Source organism: Narcine bancroftii, chromosome 7 (genome assembly GCF_036971445.1).
Source record: "Narcine bancroftii isolate sNarBan1 chromosome 7, sNarBan1.hap1, whole genome shotgun sequence".
Taxonomy (NCBI): domain Eukaryota; kingdom Metazoa; phylum Chordata; class Chondrichthyes; order Torpediniformes; family Narcinidae; genus Narcine; species Narcine bancroftii.
In genome coordinates this window covers 76,792,908-76,816,095 of record NC_091475.1, presented here as the reverse complement: position 1 = coordinate 76,816,095, position 23,188 = coordinate 76,792,908, and the positions used below count along the sequence as shown (strand labels likewise).

General features: G+C 42.5%; 1 protein-coding gene across 10 annotated transcripts in view; it reads left to right on the top strand.

Moving 5' to 3' along the window:
- The window catches only part of atp11a (ATPase phospholipid transporting 11A), a 213,865-nt gene that overhangs the window by 43,726 nt on the left and 146,951 nt on the right, over window positions 1–23,188 (top strand). For all 10 annotated transcript variants that reach the window (XM_069890379.1, XM_069890380.1, XM_069890386.1 and 7 more), the window contains exon 3: window positions 21,433–21,522. In XM_069890379.1, coding sequence (XP_069746480.1) covers window positions 21,433–21,522 — 90 coding nt within the window. The remainder of the gene's footprint in view (window positions 1–21,432; window positions 21,523–23,188) is intronic.

Below are 23,188 nucleotides of genomic sequence, written 5' to 3'. Positions count from 1 at the left end.
CTCTTATTCTATGATATCCTAGACTCCCCTTGATCCTTCTATTAGAGATCTGCGCTCCTCTGTATCCACCTATTTCCTCTTACCTGTTTGTCTGCTCCTCTCCTTACCCCTTCCTCCTTTAGTCCTCTCCTATCTTCCTCCCCCCACCTTTTTAATCAGGTGTCTGTTTTTTTTTCTTGTACCTGATGAAATGTTGGTTACCCCTCCTATGGATACTGCATAACCTGTTGAGTTTCTCCAGCACATTTGTGTATTGCACTGGACCCCAGGATCTGCAGACTGTGTCTCACAGCTTCTAATCTGTTCTTGAGTGTGCAATATTAATGTAGCTGGTGCAGTATTAATGTAGCTGGTCCAGTTAAGCTTTGATCGATTCTGACCCTAATTTTATCATTAGCTATTGACTGGATTTGGCTGGTGTTTCTCTCAACTTTGACAACTTTGTAGGCACTGGATCTGCCAAGATATTCTTGGTGATGGACATTGAAGTCCCCAACAGAATGCATTTTCTTCTCTTCCTCCAAATGGTGTTCCACATGTTAGAGCATTGTTCATCAGCCCAAGGAGGATGGTAGCTGGTGATGCATTTGTTGCTCATTGTTTAACTGAATGTTAGATTATAGGAATCTGCAGTCAATATTACAAATTCCAAAGCGCTGTCATCCTATCTCAAGTCTACTGTGACACCATTTTCTATCCCTACCCTTCCCCCCATTGTTTAACTGAATGTTGTGAGATTCTAGGGGTCTGCAGTCAATATTATGAATTCCAAAGCTGTGCCATCCTATCTCAAGTCCACTGTGACACCATTTTCTATTCCTACCCTTCCCCCAACTTGATGGGACTGAATTTACACAGAATCACCTGGTGCATTGTTGTGTATATGGGTTCTGGTATGATGAGTGGCTTGATTAATCTTTGGGGGAATGCTTGTAATACAGATACATGTTTGTTGATGAATTTGGAGGGTTGACTGGCAGGGTTGAATGTGGAGATTTGATGGTGGGCAGTCTGTGTCGTTCCATTCTCTTTCTGTTTTCGTATGTCAGTAACAGGTCACCTCAGTGGGTGTTTTAAAGGTTGACCCACACTGATGCAGATACAAATCACATAAAAATCAAGTTGTAGGTTTCCTTCAGAAAATTATTCACTAATTAACTGCATTTCTGACGTTCATTGCCTTCTAGGAAAGAAATACATTGAATTTTCCAGCTCCGGTGAACAGTTCTCTCACTGTTTTCGATTGTCCTGTCTGCATCCCTTTCTCACCTTATCACTTAAAAAGCTTCACTCATTTTCAATACTCTTCATTATCACATCTGTCTTCACCTATCTTCATATTATTCTTGTCACCTATCTTCATATTGTTCTTGTCACCTATCTTCATATTGTTCTTGTACTTCACTCCTTTCCCCCACAACCCGCAGCCCAGGTCTTTGTTGAAAGCTTAACCCTGCACTCTTCTCCCAGCTGTGAGAATGGGCTATTGATCCCAAACATTAACTGGTTTCTTATTCCATGGAATTTGCTTGACTGGCTAATTTCTTCCATAATTTCTGCTGTTTGATTGGCATACCCAAACTACCATGATTGGATTTGAACAGTTACTCAAGGGTTTATTATATGTTGTGTGTACACATGGAAACTGACATCTATATTAAAAGTGCTGTCAAAGTTTGAGCAGCTGGAGGAGGAGGTGTTGCACTGGGGGTGTTCAGCATGAGGAAACCTACCACTGTGCTGGAATGTGAGGCTCACCTGATCACAAATCACATTTCACTTGCTCTCCTCTGATCCACCAAACTCTTTCCAGTCTCTCGGGGCTGCCCGAAACTTTGAGCTTGGAGAACTATTTTCAGGGTGGACTACACAGTTAGCATAATTGTTAGGCAATGCTGTTACAGTGACATGGGTTCGAATCCAGCACTGCCTGGAAAGAGTTTTTAGGTTCTCTTGCTGTTTGTGCGGATTTCTTCCGGATGCTCCCATTTCCTCCCACTCTCCAAAAAAAAGTACTGGGGTTTGTATGTTAATTGATATATATGGGTGGGCTGGAAGGGCCTGTAACCATAATGTAACTCTAAATTGACAGCAGTACTTCTGCATGCATAGTGTGCCAGTGGATAGATACTGCAAGCATCTCAATCATCTTGAGTGACTCCCAGGATTTGTTGGAGATCGTGTGTAAAATTCTATTGCTTGTGAGATGTGGAAACTGAGGCATATTTAATCTATGTATTAAGCAAAGCTTGGGCATCAGGGGTTCCATCTATTCGGGTCATTGCCAGAAAGTGCGGAATGTGCAGTGTCCACTTAGAGGAAGATGCAGCCCAAACTTTCCAATATTACTTGTGAGTACATGCTTTTCTCTTCTCTCCTGCTGCCCCGCCCCCCCACCAACCATGGCTCCTGATATTCTTGGAGATCGCATCTTCATCAGTTTTGTTCAACAATTCTCTTTGCACCACTTTCCTACCACAATACTGAACTTGTTCTTTCACAATCTCCAGAATGCATGGGCAATGGACAGAGGAATTTTAGATTATATCAATTTGGCAGATAATTGAATAAGGAAATATGACCAGGAGTGCATTGTAATATTAAAAGAAGATAAACTAGAGTCATGGGTATTGGTAACAACAGGATGAGCTGGGTAATAGGAAATGGGCAGGCTTGGTAATTGATCAAGTACAGTATGTTCCTGATTTATCTGAAATGCTTGGGACCAGGCGTTGTTTGGATAATTAGATTTTTTCTGCTTTAAGCAGCCCAGAAGCATCAGCAGAAAACTTGTATTAGCAGTTGAAAAACTTTCCGTTGTTTTTTTCTTGTTGTTTAAGCGTGAAATAATGTTTAATTCTTACCAAAAGAAAGCAGCATCATCTCTGCTTACAAAATAAGATAAATGCATAAATTTAAGAAAAGATTTTTTCAACTTGTGATTTCATGTCGCCACCAATGTTTTTTTCAGATAGCTGAAAATTTTGGTTATGTAGTGTTTGGATAATTGAATTTAATTTTAACTTCATAATGCATTTGACACCAAGGATGTGGTCTTGTGGAAGCTGTTGCATCAGTCTAACCCAGTGGTTTTGAAACTTTTTTCTTTCCACTCACATACCACCCTATGCCATAGGTGGTCTGTAATTAGTAAGGGATTAGTTAAGGTGGGATGTGAGTAGAAGGAAAATGGTTGCGAACCATTGCTCTAGACCCAATTGTTACTGAAATATTTTGCTTGGGAAAAATTGTCTTTGGCCCATTTCCTTTGGAGTTATGAAACCATCTACACAATGAGTCAATTAGGGATGATTAAAACAGTGGTTTTCAAACTTTTTCTTTCCACTCTCATACCACCTTAAGCAATCCCTTACATGGTCACCTCTGCAGAGTTTGACCAAAACATATAACCACCTACACAGAGGCAATAAGAGGGAAAACAGCGAACATCACCACCCCCAACGAGGCCAACACCCCTTTAATCTCAACTGTGGGGGAGAAAACCCTGGTAGAGACGGTGACCTCGAGGTGCGAGGAGCCCGCTCCAGAGGAGTCAATGGAGGAGGGAACTTTTGAGGAAAATTGACAAATGGTGAAGAAAAAGAAAATGCCAAAATCCCCATGGAAGAAATTGGCAACCAGTGCTGAAGAAAAGGATCAAGGAGCAAGCAGGTCGGCATCTTTTTTGTATCTGAGGATTAAGCCAGCATGAGTGCCATGAGAAGGCAGAGAAAGAGGCAAGATGGATGGAAAAGAAAGGAGCACACTGTGGGATGTGCACCCCTTCCCCACCCAACCCCCCTCCCCCCCGCCCCTAGCTCGAGTCCAGGAGCAGTACAGAGGCAGTTGCTCCCCAGCTCCAGGAGAAGGAGAATACAAGCCAGCCCAGAAATGAAGAAGCAGGAGCACAGCTGGACCTCCCCACAGTGACACTCCAGCTTCACCTTCCTGAGCAAGATGACCCCCTGTTCCTGAGGCACAAATCTGTGCTACAGTTCAACAAAGTGGTTGGTATGAGGCCTCTGGCTGAATAGCATTAGAGTGTAAGAACTGAAAACTCCAGTGAACAACAATGGAGATTAAAAGAGCAACCTTTAACGTGCGGAGTGTCAAACACACTGTGGTGTGTAAACACCTGCAATAACTCATCAAAATTGAGATGGATGCCACTTTCATACAGGAGTATAGGCTGCCACACCTCAGACTATTAGAGGTAGTCACAATGGTGGCCCCATGGTTTGTCTGTCCGATCGGGGACAATGATTGGCGCACATTTAATCTGGGTATTATGGTGGAACACGGTACTGTGGGCATGTCTTCACTGGCTGGGCAGACTGGCCCGCCTTCTGTACCTGTAGCCCCTCCCCATAATATCCCCTAATAAAGGCCAAGAGCCCTTGTCTCTTGCCTCATACCTGCCTTGGACATGAGCCAGCACCACATAGAGGCATGTCTGGGTCTTCTGATCAATAAAGCCTTTGACTCTTGCTTCGTGCCTGCGAGTGGTCATTGATCACGTCACAATTTATTGATCAGAATTTTAAAGTGCCACAGACAAGGCAACATAACTGGAGAAACTGGAGATGGATCCAAAGGAACCCGAGGCCTCTGTAAAGTTTGATATGTGGTACATTGTTTGATGGCTTATCTGAGGTGCCACAAAATCACAGCCAATGGTGATTGGTACGACCTGCTCTTCACAACGTTGGGCCACCAAGCGTACCAATTAATTCATGTCTGCACTGAATATGAAGCCCGGGGGGGAGTCACGTGATGGAGTAGTGGCCGGTCGGGGAACTCCAGCCCTCTCCGGAAAAGTTTAACAAAAACACAGAAAACACAAAGGCACAAACACAAAAATTAAAATAAAGTGAAAGTAAAGGTGGGAAGAAAATGGCAGTGAAGAAAGAAAAGTCGAAAGCAATGGGAAGAAGAAAAGACATCGGAAGAAGAAGGTGAAGGCCTTACCTGTCCGAGGAAGCCCGCTGTGGAGAGAGAAGCCTGCTCCCTCAGGTCAGTTGAAGTCCCGAGCTTGGGACTACAAAAATGGCTCGCGCAGCCAAGCAAAAGTGCGCATGCGCGATGCGCAAGACTTAAAAACACTGACGGGAGGGGGGACCAGCTGAGGAGTCGATCTCCACAGCTGAGAATCACAGCTACAGCACAACAACAAGAAGAGAACATAGAAAACAACAAGAACAAGAAAGAAGAGAATAAAAAGAAATCAAGGAAACAACAGATGACCAACCCAGAGGAAGAAGAAGAAGAACACAGAGAAATGGAAGAAGTGAAAGGCAAGACAATGGATATATATTTTTTTAAAGAATATATGCAATCAATAAAAGAATGGCAATCACAAGAATTTAGTGAAATAAAAAGAAGAATTAAAAGTACAGAAGAAAAAATGAATAGATTAGAGGTGGTCATGTCAGATATAGGAAAAAGTGGACAAAGTGGAAGAACGAGAAACAGCCGTAGAAATGGAAGTAGAGGACTTAAAAGAGAAATTAGAAGAATCTAATAAAGTTAAAGAGACACAAGAGCTGTTAGCTCAGAAGATGGATATAATGGAAAATTATAGTAGAAGAAATAATATAAAGATAGTAGGCCTTAAGGAAGATGAAGAAGGCAAGAATATGAGAGAATTTATAAAAGATTGGATCCCCAGGGTCCTAGGAAGACCAGAATTACAGGAAGAAATGGAAATAGAAAGGGCACATAAACCACAGCCACAACAAAAACCAAGATCCATTTTAGTAAAATTCCTAAGATATACAACAAGAGAAAATATATTGGAGAAAGCAATGAAGAAAATAAGAGAAGACAAAAAGCCTCTGGAATACAAAGGTCAAAAATTTTTTTTCTATCCAGACATAAGTATTGAACTCCTGAAGAAGAGAAAAAGCGATCCTATGGAAAAAAGGATATAAATTTATGCTAAAGTACCCAGCGATACTTAAAATAGTTATTCCAGGGCAGCAAAACAGACTATTCTCTGATCCGGAGGAAGCACGAAAATTTGCAGAACAACTACAAAACAGACAGAGAGATGAAGACATGTAACGAGAGCAAAAATGACCACGAACTATATGTATGTGTGTATATGGGTGTGTGTGTGTGTGTGTGTGTGTGTGTATATATATATATATATATATAGATATAGAGAGATAGATATAGAGAGAGAGATAGATATAGAGAGAGAGATAGATATGTGTGTGTGTACATGAGTGTATGCGTATTTAAAAGAAAATATATAGAGTAGAGATAAGAATTAATAAGGGAGAGAAAGGGAAGAGAGGAAGTAAGGAGGGAATTAAGAGAGTGACCTTTGTTGTATATGAAAATTAGAATCTTTTCGGGGGGGGGCTGGGTGGGGAGGAGTTATGGTCACTGCGAAATCAGTTGACGCTTGCGAGTGAATTCGCAAATCCAAATGGAGAGGGGAGATGTGGTTGCCTGACAAGGGATAAAGGGCAACTCAGGAAGGGGAGGGGATAGTGGAGTTAAAGAAATTTTTGATAGGAGAATAAGGGAAATGTTTGATGTTTCAGAAATGTTGTCTTATAAAGTGTTCAAAACAAGAAAGTAGAAATGGGTAAGAAGGAAAGGTGATGATGAGGAAACGGAAAGGAAAGATAAACAAAGAATGAAATGGCTATGTTGAACTATATGACTTTAATTATTAACGGAATACATAACCAAATCAAAAGGAAGAAACTGCTAAATTTACTGAAAAAAGATAAAATTGATAGCATTCGTGCAAGAAACACACTTAACTGAAATGGAGCACAAGAAATTAAAGAGAGATTGGATAGGACATGTAACAGCAGCGTCATATAATTCAAAAGCAAGAGGAGTAGCTATATTAATCAGTAAAAATGTACCGATTAAAATAGAAGAGGAAATAATAGATCCAGCAGGGAGATATGTAATTATAAAATGTCAGATATATTCGGAGTTTTGGAATTTACTCAATGTATATTCACCTAACGAAGAAGATCAAAAATTTATGCAAGATATTTTTTTGAAGATAGCAGACACGCAAGGGAACATACTAATAGGAAGGGATTTCAACCTTAATTTGGATTCAAACATGGATAAAACTGGGGAAAAAATTAACAGAAAGAACAAAGTAACCAAATTTATAATTAAATCGATGCAAGAAATGCAACTTTTGGATATATGGAGGAAACAACACCCAAAGGAAAAGGAATATTCGTATTATTCGGTTAGACATAAAACCTACTCAAGAATAGACCTATTCCTGTTATCAGCTCGCATGCAAGACAGAGTTAGAAAAACAGAATATAAAGCTAGAATATTATCGGACCACTCAATATTGACAATAGAGTTAGAGGACATCCCTCCAAGAATGTATAGATGGAGATTAAACTCCATGCTACTTAAAAGGCAGGATTTTAGAGAATTAATTGAAAGACAAATTAAAATGTACTTTGAAATAAATATGGAATCAGTGAAAGATAAGTTTATACTATGGGACGCAATGAAAGCATTCATCAGAGGGCAAATAATAAGTTATGTAACCAAGATGAAGAAGGACTACAATCAGGAAACAGAGCAGTTGGAAAGGGAAATAGCAAATATAGAAAAAGAATTAGCAATGAAGGAAGACACAACTAAAAGAAGAGAATTGGCAGATAAAAAAAAAATATGAAACACTACAAACATATAAGGTGGAGAAGAACATAATGAAGACAAAACCGAAATATTATGAACTAGGAGAAAAAAACGCACAAAATTCTAGCATGGCAGCTTAAGACAGAACAAACTAAGAGAATGGTATTGGCATCAAGGAAAAAAGACAAACAAATCACATATAATCCAACGGAGATTAATGAAAACTTCAGAGAATTCTACGAACAATTATACCAAACTGAAAACGAAGGGAAAGAAGACAAAATAGATGAATTTTTAACTAAAATTGAACTACTGAAATTACAAATAGAGGAACAAAATAAATTAACAGAACCATTTGAAATAGTAGAAATACAAGAGATAATTAAAAAAACTACCAGGAGAGGATGGATTCCCAATAGAATTTTATAAAACATTTAAAGATTTATTAATTCCTCCCCTCTTGGAAGTAATCAACCAGATTGATAAAACACAAAGCTTACCAGATTCATGCAAATCAGCAATAATTACAGTAATATCAAAGACTGGGAAAGATCCACTCGCACCAGCATCATATAGACCAATATCTTAACTTAACACAGATTATAAGATAATAGCTAAACTATTAGCAAACAGATTAGCCGACTATGTACCAAAAATAGTAAATCTAGACCAAACTGGATTTATTAAAAAAGACGAACAACAGACAATATTTGTAAATTTATTAACTTAATTCATGCAGTAGAAGGAAATAAAGCTCCAACAGTAGCAGTTGCTTTAGACGCAGAGAAGGCCTTTGACAGAGTAGAAGGGAATTATTTATTCAAAGTACTACAAAAATTCAGTTTACCAGAGAAATATATTAATTGGATTCTTTGGCTTGGCTTCGCGGATGAAGATTTATGGAGGGGGTAAAAAGTCCACGTCAGCTGCAGGCTCGTTTATGGCTGACAAGTCCGATGTGGGACAGGCAGACACGATTGCAGCGGTTGCAGGGGAAAATTGGTTGGTTGGGGTTGGGTGTTGGGTTTTTCCTCCTTTGCCTTTTGTCAGTGAGGTGGGCTCTGCGGTCTTCTTCAAAGGAGGTTGCTGCCCGCCAAACTGTGAGGCGCCAAGATGCACGGTTTGAGGCGTTATCAGCCCACTGGCGGTGGTCAATGTGGCAGGCACCAAGAGATTTCTTTAGGCAGTCCTTGTACCTTTTCTTTGGTGCACCTCTGTCACGATGGCCAGTGGAGAGCTCGCCATATAACACGATCTTGGGAAGGCGATGGTCCTCCATTCTGGAGACGTGACCCATCCAGCGCAGCTGGATCTTCAGCAGCGTGGACTCGATGCTGTCGACCTCTGCCATCTCGAGTACTTCGACGTTAGGGATGTAAGCGCTCCAATGGATGTTGAGGATGGAGCGTTGAGGATGCTCACGGTGTCGAAGGCTTTGGTGAGGTCAACAAAGGTGATGTAGAGTCCTTTGTTTTGTTCTCTGCACTTTTCTTGGAGCTGTCTGAGGGCAAAGACCATGTCAGTAGTTCCTCTGTTTGCGCGAAAGCCGCACTGTGATTCTGGGAGAATATTCTCGGCGACACTAGGTATTATTCTATTTAGTAGAATCCTAGCGAAGATTTTGCCTGCAATGGAGAGCAACGTGATTCCCCTGTAGTTTGAGCAGTCTGATTTCTCGCCTTTGTTTTTGTACAGGGTGATGATGGTGGCATCACGAAGATCCTGAGGCAGTTTACCTTGGTCCCAACAAAGCTTGAAAAACTCATGCAGTTTGGCATGCAGAGTTTTGCCGCCAGCCTTCCAGACTTCTGGGGGGATTCCATCCATACCTGCTGCTTTGCCACTTTTCAGTTGTTCGATTGCCTTATATGTCTCATCCAGGGTGGGAACCTCATCCAGCTCTAGCCTTAGGGGCTGTTGAGGGAGCTGGAGCAGGGCGGAATCTTGGACTGAGCGGTTGGCACTGAAAAGAGATTGGAAGTGTTCTGACCATCGGTTGAGGATGGAGATCTTGTCGCTGAGGAGGACTTTGCCGTCTGAGCTGCGCAGCGGGCTTTGGACTTGGGGTGAGGGGCCGTACACAGCCTTTAGAGCCTCGTAGAAACCCCTGAAGTCGCCAATGTCCGCGCTGAGCTGGGTTCGTTTGGCGAGGCTAGTCCACCACTCATTTTGGATCTCCCGGAGTTTGCGCTGAAGATGGCTGCATGCGCGACGGAAGGCTTGTTTCTTCTCTGGACAGGACGGCTTTGTAAGGTGAGCCTGGTGGGCAGCTCGCTTCTTTGCCAGCAGCTCCTGGATTTCCTGGCTGTTTTCGTCAAACCAGTCCTTGTTTTTCCTGGAGGAGAAGCCCAGTACCTCTTCAGTGGATTGCAGTATGGTAGTCTTCAACTGATCCCAGAGGGTTTCAGGGGACGGGTCCGTGAGGCGGGTTGCATCGTCGAGCTTTGCTTTGAGGTTTGCCTGGAAGTTTCCTCTCGCTTCGTCTGACTGCAGGTTTCCAACATTGAACCTCTTTCTGGGGGCTTTATTGCCCCCAGGCTGGGTGGACCCAGCCTCGGTCGAGTGAGGCAGGCGGAGGCCCCGATACGGGCAGAGAGTGGCAGGCGGCGGCCCCAGTCCGGGCACAGGGAGAGCAGCAGCGGCCCCGGCCCTGGTCCGGGCGAAGGGTAGACGGCGGCAGCCCCGATACGGGCAGGAGCAAGGGGGAGACGGCGGCCCCAGCCTCGGTCGAGAGAGGCAGGCGGAGGCCCCGGTCCGGACAGGGAGTGGGAGGCGGCGGCCCCAGTCCGGACACAGGGAGAGCAGCAGCGGCCCCGGCCCCGGTCCGGGCGAAGGGTAGACGGCGGCGGCCTCGATCCGGGCAGGAGCAAGGGGGAGGCGGCGGCCCCGGCCTCGGTCGAGTGGGGCAGGCGGAGGCCCCGGTCCGGGCAGAGAGTGGGAGGCGGCGGCCCCAGTCCAGGCACAGGGTGAGCTGCGGCGGCCTCGGCCCCGGTCCGGGCAGTATGGACCGACCTAGGAGGGGAGGCAGGCCCCTCCAGCCCGGGTAAGAAACCTGCATAGGAGAAGGCCACTCCGATATAAAACCTACGACCCAAGGACCTCGCTGCCACGTCCCAGCTTGCTTGGCCACGGCACACGAACCATGGGTGTAAAGGGTGGGGCCAGTACTGCGCGCACTGCACTCCACCTAAAAGCTCCTTTGCGCAGGCCCGAGGACAGGTCCACGTCCTCCCCCTCCACGTCCTCCCCCTCCACGTCCTCCCCCTCCACGTCCTCCCCCTCCACGTCCTCCCCCTCCACGTCCTCCCCCTCCACGTCCTCCCCCTCCACGTCCTCCCCCTCCACGTCCTCCCCCTCCACGTCCTCCCCCTCCACGTCCTCCCCCTCCACGTCCTCCCCCTCCACGTCCTCCCCCTCCACGTCCTCCCCCTCCACGTCCTCCCCCTCCACGTCCTCCCCCTCCACGTCCTCCCCCTCCACGTCCTCCCCCTCCACGTCCTCCCCCTCCACGTCCTCCCCCTCCACGTCCTCCCCCTCCACGTCCTCCCCCTCCACGTCCTCCCCCTCCACGTCCTCCCCCTCCACGTCCTCCCCCTCCACGTCCTCCCCCTCAAAAGATGCTCACAAACTCAAGCTAGCATGCTGGAACATCAGAACCATGCTAGACAAGGCTGACAGCCACCGACCTGAACGTCGGTCTGTCCTCATTGCACATGAACTCCTCAGACTTGACATCGACATAGCCGCTCTCAGTGAAGTCCGCCTGGCAGATGTAGGCAGCCTCCAAGAACGCGGCGCGGGCTACACACTCTACTGGTCTGGCAAGCCTTCGGATGAACGACGCCTATCTGGTGTAGGCTTCATGGTCAAGAGCTTCATTGCCTCCAAACTCGAAAACCTTCCGACAGGCCTCTCGGACCGAATCATGTCCATGCGACTCCCCCTTCAAAACAAGCGTCACATCACCCTCGTCAGTGTCTATGCTCCAACCCTCCAGGCGGAACCAGCAGAAAAGGACAAGTTCTACACCGACCTGCGCAACCTCATCCAACGCACCCCTACAGCCGACAAGGTTGTCATCCTGGGCGACTTCAACGCTCGTGTCGGCAAAGACTCAGAAACCTGGCCAGGAATCCTGGGCAAGCATGGTGTCGGCAAGTGCAACGACAATGGGCGCCTCCTGTTGGAGCTCTGCGCAGAACAGCGGCTCGTCATTACAAACACCCTTTTTCAGCAGAGGGACAGCCTTAAGACCACCTGGATGCATCCCCGATCCAAACACTGGCACCTCCTGGACTACATCCTGGTGCGAGAAAGTGACAAACGAGATGTGCTCCACACCAGGGTCATGCCTAGCGCGGAATGCCACACTGACCACCGGCTGGTTCGCTGCAAGCTCAACCTTCACTTCAAGCCAAAGCCCAGGAACATAATTGGATTAAAGCATTATATAAGGGGCCATTGGCGAAAATGGATATATATCAAAACAATTTAAATTAAGCAGATCAACAAGGCAGGGATGCCCACTATCGCCCCTTATTGTTCGCGTTAGCCATAGAACCACTAGCAGAACTGATAAGAACAGAAAATAAAATGAAAGGGATAAAAATAAAAGACAAGGAATGTAAAATCAGTTTATTTTCAGATGATGTTATAGTATACTTAACAGAACCAGAAATATCAATAAAAGAATTACATAAGAAATTGAAGGAATATGGAGAAGTGTCAGAATACAAGATTTTTTTTTTTTTTTTTTTTTTTTTTTTTTTTTTTATAAATTTTTTTATTTTTCACACCATAAATCACATTAGCCATGATATACACTATTTCTTTTCACATATATACAGTGACTTTTTCTCCCCCCCCCCTTTCCTCCCAAACCACCCCCCCACCCCCCCCCTCTCATCCATTTTAGGTATACAATCTAGGTTGCATTAAGCCAGTCAGACAATGTTGCCATTCAACAAAATTACACCAGAAATTCTACTGAGTCCATTCTTTTCTTTCCTTCTCCTTCCATCAACTTAGGTAATGTTTGTCCCCGGTAGGTTTTCGCTATTGTATTTAATGTAAGGCTCCTATACTTGTTCGAATATTTCAATGTTATTTCTTAACCAATATGTTATTTTTTCTAATGGAATACATTTATTCATTTAAATTTGGTAGTTTCTTCCTTTTAATTTGGTTATGTATTCCATTAATATTTAAAGACATATAGTTCAGCGTAGCCCTTTTATATTTTGTTTATCTTCTCTTTCCGTTTTTCCATCATTACCTTTCCTCCTTTTCCATTTCTGTTTTCTTATTTTCAACTCTTTATAAGACAACATTCCTACAACATCTAACATTTTCCTTATTCTCCTATTTCTATCTTATTTATCCCCAATCTCCCCTTCACCTCCTGAGTTGTCCTTTATCCCTTGTCGGACAACCACATCTCCCCTCTCCATTTGGATTTGCGAATCCACTCGCAAGCGTCAACTGATTTTGCAGTGACCGCTATTTCCCCCCACCCCGCCTCCCCCAGAAAAGATTTCACTTTTCATATGTCACAAAGGTCCCTCTTTTAATTCCCTCCTTATTCTCTCTATTCCATTACCTTCCCTTATTAATTCTTGTCTATACTATCCATATTTTCCTCTAAGTACAGATACATTCATGTATGCTCATTGTCTCTATTCACTCTTATACCTCTTTACCTGCATACATATCAATCGTGATCATTTTTACTCTCATTACCCGTCTTCATCCCTCAGTCTATTTTTGTCTTTACCCACATACATATCAGTCGTGATCATTTTAACTCTCATTACCCGTCTTCCTCCCTCAGTCTATTGTTGTAATTGTTCTGCAAATTTTCGTGCTTCTTCTGGATCCGCGAATAGTCTGTTTTGTTGTCCTGGAATAAATATTTTCAATACCGCTGGATGCTTTAGTATAAATTTATACCCTTTCTTCCATAAAATCGCCTTTGCTGTATTGAACTCTTTTCTCTTCTTTAGGAGTTCAAAACTTATATCTGGATAAATGAAGATTTTTTGCCCTTTATACTCCAGTGGTTTGTTGCCCTCTCTTACTTTTTCCATTGTCTTCTCCAGTACCTTTTCTCTTGTAGTATATCTTAGGAATTTTACTACAATAGATCTTGGTTTTTGTTGTGGTTGTGGTTTAGAGGCCAATACTCTATGTGCCCTTTCTATTTCCATTTCATGCTGTAGTTCTGGACATCCTAGGGTCTTAGGGATCCACTCTTTTATAAACTCCCTCATATTCTTGCCTTCTTCATCTTCCTTAAGGCCCACTATCTTTATGTTATTTCTTCTGTTATGGTTTTCCATTGTATCTATTTTTTGAGCTAGTAGTTCTTGTGTCTCTTTAGTTTTTTTATTAGATTTCTCCAATTTCTTTTTTAAGTCTTCTACCTCCATTTCTGCTGCTACTGCCCGCTCTTCCATCTTGTCCATTTTTTTTCCCATTTCTGTTAAGGTCATCTCCATTTTAATTATTTTCTCCTCTGTGTTGTTTATTCTTTTTCTTAAATCCTTAAATTCCTGTGTTTGCCATTCTTTAAATGATTCCATGTATCCTCTAATAAGAGCAAGTATATCCTTTACCTTGCCTCTCTTTTCTTCTTCTATTTCACCATACTCTTCCTCTTCTTCTTCCTCTGGGTTGACCATCTGTTGTTTCTTTGGTGCCCTTTCCTCCTCTTCTATCTTGTTTCTATTGTCTTCTGTGGTCTCTTCTTGCTGCAGGTGTTCTGCAGCTGTCGTTGCCGGCTGTGGAGATCGACTCCCCAGCTGGTCCCCCCTCCCGTCGGTGTGTTTTTTTTCATTCGCATCGCGCATGCGCGAAACTTCGCGCATGCGCGGTTGCGCACTTTTGTTCGGCTCTGCGAGCCATTTTTGTAGTCCATTATTTACCGACCTGAGGGAGCGGGTTTCTCTCTCCGCAGCGGGCCTCTTCGGACAGGTAAGGCCTTCACCTTTTCCCTCCTTTGTCTTCTCTTCCTCTCTTCTTACCGTTGCTTTCGACTTTTCTTTTTTTGTCGCCATCTTCTTTCCACCTTTATACTCACTTTTCTGTAACTTTTATTTCTGTGCCTTTGTGTTTTCTCTTGTTTTTCTCGACTTTTCTGGAGAGGGCTGGAGTTCACCGTCCGGCCACTACTCCATCGCGTGACTCCTCCGGTATTCACTAAGGAGAAGGATATTGGGAGATGTGAGATAAAAAAAAAAAAAAAGCAAATTGGGTAAATATGGGGAATATAGAGATTACAAAAGGTGTAGTTTTAAGGCTTTTGAAGAATATAAAGGTGGATAAGTCTCCGGGACCAGACGGGATCTTCCCCAGGACATTGAGAGAAGTGAAGGAGGAAATAGCAGAGGCTCTGGTGGTAATTTTCCAAATGTCATTAGATATGGGGATAGTGCCGGAGGATTGGCGCATTGCGCATGTGGTTCCGTTATTTAAAAAGGGTTCAAGGAGGAAGCCTGGCAACTATCGGCCTGTAAGTTTGACGTCTGTGGTAGGTAAATTAATGGAGAAAATTCTTAGAGATAGTACATAAACATCTGGATAGACAGGGTCTGATCAGGAGCACTCAACATGGATTTGTGGGAGGAAGGTCATGTTTGACCAATCTGATTGAATTTTTTGAAGAGGTGACTAGGAATGTGGATGAGGGTAGCGCAGTGGATGTTGTCTATATGGACTTCAGTAAGGCCTTCGATAAGGTACCACATGGAAGGTTAGTTAGGAAGGTGCAGTCTTTAGGTATAAATTTTGAGATAGTCAAATGGATTGAACATTGGCTGAAAGGGAAAGGCCAGAGAGTGGTAGTGGATAATTGTCTGTCAGGTTGGAGGCCGGTGACCAGTGGTGTGCCTCAAGGATCTGTATTGGGCCCATTGTTGTTTGTTATATACATTAATGATCTAGATGATGGGGTGGTGAATTGGATTAGTAAATATGCAGACGATACTAAGATAGGTGGAATAGTGGATAATGAAGAAGGTTTTCAAGGATTGCAGAGGGATTTGGGCTGCTTAGAAAAGTGGGCTGAAAAATGGCAGATGGAATTTAATGCTGATAAGTGTGAGGTGCTTCATTTTGGTAAGAAGAATCAGAATAGGACATACGTGGTAAATGGGAGAGCATTGATGAATACAGAAGAGCAGAAAGATTTAGGAGTAACGGTACATCGTTCCCTGAAGGTAGAAACTCACGTGAATAGGGTGGTGAAGAAGGCTTTTAGTATGCTGGCCTTTATCAATCATTGCATGGAATATAGGAGTTAGGAGGTGATGTTGAGATTGTATAAGACGTTGGTGCGGCCTAATTTGGAGTTCTATGTGCAGTTCTGGTCGCCTAATTATAGGAAGGATATAAACAGAGTGGAGAGAGTGCAGAGAAGGTTTACCAGAATGTTACCTGGGTTTAAGCATCTAGAGTATAGGGAGAGATTGGACAGATTAGGTCTTTATTCTTTGGAGCGTAGAAGGTTGAGAGGGGATTTGAAAGAAGTATTTAAGATTATGAAAGGGATAGACAGAGTGGATGTGGATAGACTATTTCCGTTAAGAGGAGGAAAGATTAAAACAAGAGGACATGAGTTAAGAATTAAGGGGCAGAGGTTTAGAGGTAACATGAGGGGGAACTTCTTTACTCAGAGAGTGGTAGCCCTGTGGAATGATCTTCCGGGAGAAATAGTGGCGGCGGAGTCAATTGTATTATTTAAGAAAAGGTTGGACAGGTATATGAATGAGAAGAAGATGGAGGGTTATCGGCATTGTGCAGGGAGGTGGGACTAGAAAGGGGTGTTTGGTTCGGTGCGGACTAGAAGGGCCTAATGGCCTGTTTCCGTGCTGTAATTGTTATGTTAATTGTTATGTTAACTACTAGAAGACGATCAACTCGATAAAAGAGACACTTTGGTCTGCCCGAAACCTGTTTGTCTTTCAGCACACGGTGTTGGTGCGGGAATGCTTCTGACTGGTATCTTCCAGGCAGCAGCCCAGGCAGCAGGAATTCTTGCTGATGGATTCACTGAGGTTTGGTACAGCCAATGTGAGGGAGCTGTGGGAAAGGTCTACAGTCTGCAACCCTTCTGTTTACGGACATTGAGGGACTGAGGCTGAAGGGAAGCCCCTCAAACAATCACCAGGTGGTGGCAATGGTGTAAATAGAAATGAATGAAACAATGTACAATAATGAAAGGTATGGATATGAAATCAAGGGTGGATATAGACCTTGAACATTTTTTTACATATTTTATTGTGAATAGTCTATTTCTGGTTTTAAAAAAAGTTACACCAAGTGTGAATGAGTGGGGAGTTGATGGGTGTGTGAGAGGAAGGGGTGGGGAATAGGAATGATAATTTTTTCTGAGAGCTGACATTGACTAAGTTGACTAAGCAGTCTCCCTCCCTGCTGTGAAGAAATGTGAAATGCGTCTGTCCAATTTTGTCTCTGCTGACTGAAGCTTTTGAAACTGCTCTTTCACAATCTGCCCACTGGTCTGTTGCATTAGGGGGTAACTATACCTTTCATGCACGTCACCATTCTGCCTTTCTTATGGACCCATCCTAGTATGTGTTATTCTGGTCCATCTCTGGAATTGTGGATGTTCACAGAACACAAGTGGGTTATTCACACTTGTGTCAGAGCAATGTGATCGCCACTGACTTGCAAGTTTATGGGAAGTTGTAACTTGCATCTGATGCAAATAACATTCATCCAACACCGACAAAAGCAATGAGGTTTCCTGACAGGAGAGAATCTAACAATTGTACCGTGTTGGTTGCATTTTCTGCCACAAGAGTTCTTAAAAAAAATCTTTTTCATTACCATGTGACCCATCAAGAGAGAGATGGAATGTGTTTCCTTGCATCAATGCAGCTCCAAAAACCTAATTAACAACCCAGAACAAAGGAACTGATTTGATCCTTGATTCTAGACATTGATTAGCTCAAGTTTTTCCAATACCAATCTGTTCTCCAAGGCCAGCAATTATTGTCTGTCCTCAGTTGCTCTAAGAAGATGATGATTAACTTTCTTACAACGGTTGGCTTGCTGGCCTATTTTGTAAAGGAATTAAAAATAGAAATTCACCCAATCATGTCCTTGAAAACCAGGAGAAAGCTATTTAGATCAACCCATCATCTCACTCAACTTGGTCATAGCACCTCAAGTTCTAAGACCAGAGTTTTTAGCAGTGCTGCAAAGTTCTTCTCTTACATGCTTGTGCTACTATTGTGGAGGAAAAGAATACTTTTAATCCTACCCAATTATCTTGAATCTTGCCATACGAATTATTGACTTTATTTGCACAGGGAAGCGTTCTTTCTTTTCAATATGTTAAACTGTCTATTTTTCTGTAGATTATCACCCAATCTCCTTCCATAGGGAAGAATCATAGCCTTGACAAACTAGGTAATGTAACTAGGTTTGCTGATGACACAGCTGGGTAGCAGTGTGAGCTGTGAAGAAGATTCCAAGAGGTAGGGAGAGAAGGCAGATGCAGAATAAATGGGTGATCCACTTTGTTAGCAATAAAATGGAGACAGTTTATCAAAATGGTGACAAATTAGGAGGAGAGGCTCATTGAGACCTGATGTTTGTGGTGCATCAGTCATTGAAGGTTGGAATATAGGAGGTGAAGAGAGCAGGGAAGACTCGCTGCAGTTGTATGGGCCTTAGTAAGGTCACACTTTGGGTATTGAGTCCACCTTTGCTATTGAAGAAGTGCAGCGAAGGTTCACCAGACTATTCCCTGGGACGGTGTAGTGTAGATTGTGGACATTCATGTAACCTCTCCATCTGGAACATAGACAAAAGTCGCATTACCTGCCAATCAGTGTTGGACTCTGTTCACCCATTACTGCACACCTGACCATTGGCCCCTTTAATCACCTTGTGATTACTTGGGCCAGACCCTCCAACTTGTTTTACTATAAAGTCCACCATGTGTAGTGGCTATTTCTCTTTGGTCCTAAGACAAACCCTGCTCCACTCCAGGTTGCGAACTGTGGACAACGCTGGAGGAGTTGTTGGTAAGGTTTCTACTGCACAGGGATCAGGACGGTTAGGTAGCATTGGAGCCGTGCCCAATTAGATAATGCACTGCAGGTAGTGTATTGTAATCCTTGGTTATACACAAATGCCAGTATCAATAGTGTAAACTCCAATGTGCCTGCGTTTTACTGTGTTTGTATGAGTGCAAGCAGTTTCTGGTATCAGTCACCTTGAGTCCGATGTCGCTGATTATAAAGTGTTTTGTTCTAGTTTGTTATCCTTGTTGCAATCCTATTAAGTGTGTTTTAATGAAGATCCTTCCTGTGTTCAGCCTGTGTCCAGACTCCTTGCTCTTTAAACCCACTGAACTTTTCCCTTCCCACAAAACAGATGGCAGGATTGATGGATAAACTAGGGTTGTACTCATTGGTATTTGGAAGAATGAGATGGGATCTGATAGTAACATTCTGACAAGAGGAGAGCGATCAGATGCAAGAAGAATGTTCCTAATATTGAGGAAGATCAGATCATGAAGTCACAGACTAAGGATAAGAGGGAAGTCATTTTGTTCCCAGATGAGTCTGATCTTCTTTATTCGGAGTTGTGAACTTGTTGCAGAAAGTTGTTGAGGCCAGTTCATTAGATAGAACATTCATTAAACATAGATCTATTGAAAAGAGAGTTGAATGTGACCCTTGCAGCTGACGGGATCAAGGGGTATAGAGAGAGATCTGGGTACTAAAATGTTACGAGCCTAAAGGACCCCAAAACCCAGCAACAATAGACATTCACCAAGACAAGTAGTTACTTAAAGAAAAGTTGTTTTTAATTATCTTTAAACATGAAAACAGAATCAAACTTTAACTTATCTATTAACTTAACTAACCTTAACCCCCTTCTAATTCTAAGCACACATGTATATAATGTGTGTGTGTAAATTTAATAAAAGTTCAGTCTCGTGTTTCATTCTTCCAAGTTCACTGGTTGCAGGCATTTCTTACACTGTGCACAGAATTTAACATGTATAAAGTTTACCAGGCGTTGGTGCTCGAAAGGTAAATGTTTACTGCTTAGGAAGGTTCTCATAGGGTTTGTAGAAAGAGATTTGTTGTTCCAGGATTTCCACAACTGAGATACCACCATTAGTCACCTCAATGTCTTGCTGATGAAACTTGCCCCATCCGGGTTCTCCAGATGATGACCTCTTTCTTTCAGGCTATCTCAGAGTTCCTTTCTGTTCCGCTTATTCCAAGAGACAGATAGCACTTCCAGCCATCCGCTGCTCTGGCGCTTTCTGTTTCAATTCCTACAAGCTTCTGCTTGCTTCAGCTGTGACTATTCTCGTATGTGTGTCTCTCTCTCTCTCTCTCTCTCTCTCTCTCTCTCTCTCTCTCTCTCTCTCTCTCTCTCTCTCTCACACATATCCAACTGCCAGAAGCCCCATGTGACTCTCTCATTGCAACCCCCCCCCCCCCGCCCCCACCTTCTCGAGCAAACAATCGAAGTTAGTCTTTTGCTCCCATCTGTCTTCTTAGGTAAACAAACTTCTCAGGAGTGACCTTTCTGTGCACTTTGCAGAAAGTTCAGAAGTCTTGTAAAAATGTTCAACACAAATGACCTGTCTCCAGTCTATTCATTTGATGACATCATTTCAATTAGCACCTACTTGTGGAATGTGCATAGCATTCTCCATAGTTTCTGTAAAATTCATTGAATATGAAATGTTCAGTATTTCAAATAAGATGTTTTAAAATGTGTGTATGAATGTAACCTACTCTAATTTTACCAAATTCTCCCAATATTTATCTACATTACAGAAGTCACATGGTTAAATTGAATGGTAGAACAGGGTTGAAGGGCTGAATGGCCTACTACTGCAACTACATCCTAGGTTTCTATTATAAATCTGGCCATGTCCTCTTAAACAACTGTGTGATCACACCCTCGTTCCATGATGTTTCCACAGGAACAGGTCCCTCAGCCCACAATGTCTGCACCCAAAATATCAAATCTAAACCAAACTGTTATCTGCATGTGATGCCAATCCCTTTGTTCCTAGCAAAATTCCCAAACAGGTGCAATCCTATCTGTCTCTGCCACTACTCCCAAGACTAAGTCCAGGCACCCACCATAATCCATGTGGAGGAACAAAAGCTTATTCCATTAGTCTTTCTCCCAAGCCTCGTCCCACCCAAAATGCAAATAAAGTTCCTCCAGAATGTTGATCTGAAATGCCAAATAAAGGTATTGCATCATTCTATATAGTCACTTACTCATCACATCTGAATCCATGCAGAACTGGGGAACAAATGAGAATTTTTTAAAAAGACAGCTAGTGGGGGACAGATGGACAGGACAAAGGGAATATTTCTTAAGGCCACAGTTAGTCAGGTGATCCTAGTGTCTATTGAGCAGTCTGGTTGACATATAGAATGTTTGATCACATATCTATGATCAAACTGAAGTGTAGGTCAAAGTTGTTGCTGGAACCAGAATCCAAACTGAGAACTTTTGAAATATCCTGTAAATGGTGCAGGATCCTTGGGGAAAATAAGAGATGACTTTTGTACATGCCCCCAGCAAATAATCCTCAGTAACCAATCGTTCATCATGGAAGTAAGTAAATTGGCATGTGCAGCAATAAAATGTTTTTGCATTTATTTCTGATGTTATGGATTGATAGTACGGTGGAAAATGTTTTAATGAAAATTTGATAATTCCGTGGATGCTGTTTTAATTGAATTGTTCTGATTTTATTTTTTTTCCTTACCCAAAAAGTACACTTTCTGGAACTTCATTCCCAAAAACTTGTTTGAACAGTTTCGAAGAATTGCAAACTTCTACTTCCTGATCATATTTCTTGTGCAGGTATGTATGGTTCCATTGTTCATTGAAAACCTGAGGGGTGCTGGTTTTTGAGAGTTTGTATGCTTTGCCACCATGAAAGCTCCTTTGTATAGTATTGAGAGGGCAGTGGGAGGGGAACCTTGCATGGAATTGGGGAAAGAAGATTAAAAAGCAGGATATCGAACAGCACAGGGCCAGGTCCTTCCGCTCAAATGTCTACATTGAACATTGTTCCTAAACCACACTGAAACTTTGTCTGTACACGATATAAATCCCTTCATTCCTAGCACACGTGTCCAATTAAAAACCTCCCAAATGGCTGCCATCATATTTGCCTCTGCACTACTCCCAGCACCCTGCTCCAGGAGCCCACCACTCTCCACGTACCAAAACAAAAATCCCACACTTCTTTCCCCAAAACCTTACCCTACTCTAAACACGCATCCTCCAGCATGTTGATATCCTATTCTTCGATGGGGGGGTGGGGGTGAGGTCCGACCATCCACCCTATCAATACCTCTTATTGTTTTACAAGCCTCCACATTTCCCAACCCCACCACCTCTCCGGCTTCCCATTTTCCAGAGAAAAACCCAAGTGCATCCAAGTCCACCCATAGCTTAAAGTTAGAAAAGTAGCAAGTGAGGAAGGTAGAGTCAACAAAGTAGCAAAAGTGGTCAAATACAGACAAATTACAACATTAAACTTGCAAAAGCTTTAGAGTTTTCTAATTCTACAACAATCTTTACAAGTAAATGTCAGAGATGAAAGCTATCAAAATGATACAGCTCTTAAGGAATATACTACACTAATGAATATAGGAATAATAATTCCAGGGTATTTGATTCTGAGGAAGAAAAGGAAAAGTAACACCATTAAGAAATGGGGAGATCGGTTGGTGCCAGTTAATTTTGGCTTGACAGATGTGGGTGTAGAATTGGAATTTGTGACTAGTTAAAAAATACTCAAATGAAAGAAACATTGTAGGAGAATTCAACCTACCTAAAAGAAATTTGCTTTAATGAGGTGATAAATTACTTTGTGGAATGTACACAAAATGCTTTTCTAGATCAATATGTTGAGGAACCAACTTGGGGAAAGGCTATTTTTGGGTCCTATTTTGAGCAGTGGATAAATGTTAATTGATTATCTGGCACAGATGTTGCCCGACCTGCTGAATCGTTTCAAATCATTTTCTATTTTTATTTCAAATTTCCAGCATGAAAGACATTATGTCATGTTTAAACTTAGAAAAGATTCATTATTCAATTAATAATTCAGGAACAAGATTTCAAATGCTGTGGGGGCCATTTATGAGTCATTTTCTTAATCTTTAATCCTTGAGTTTTTTTCTCTTTCATTTTAAGTATTAATTATGCTGATAATTATACAACATTGATAAAGTCGGGATGAGTTTGGATTTCTCTTTAATTGGGATAAAATTATTTTTTATGAATTGCAGATAATGTCTTATGATTTTTATCTTTTTTAATGATTTAATCTCTTATTTACACTTAAAACTCTGCAGTTGCTTTTTGTACTTTTGTGTTTTCTGCTTTATAATCAAAATGAATAAAAATATTTGATGAAGGAAATTTCCAGCATGGGTAACTTATTTTCATTTTCAATTCATGACAGAATTGTTGAAGCTCCTTTGTAGAAGACTGACCACAATATGGTAGAATATTG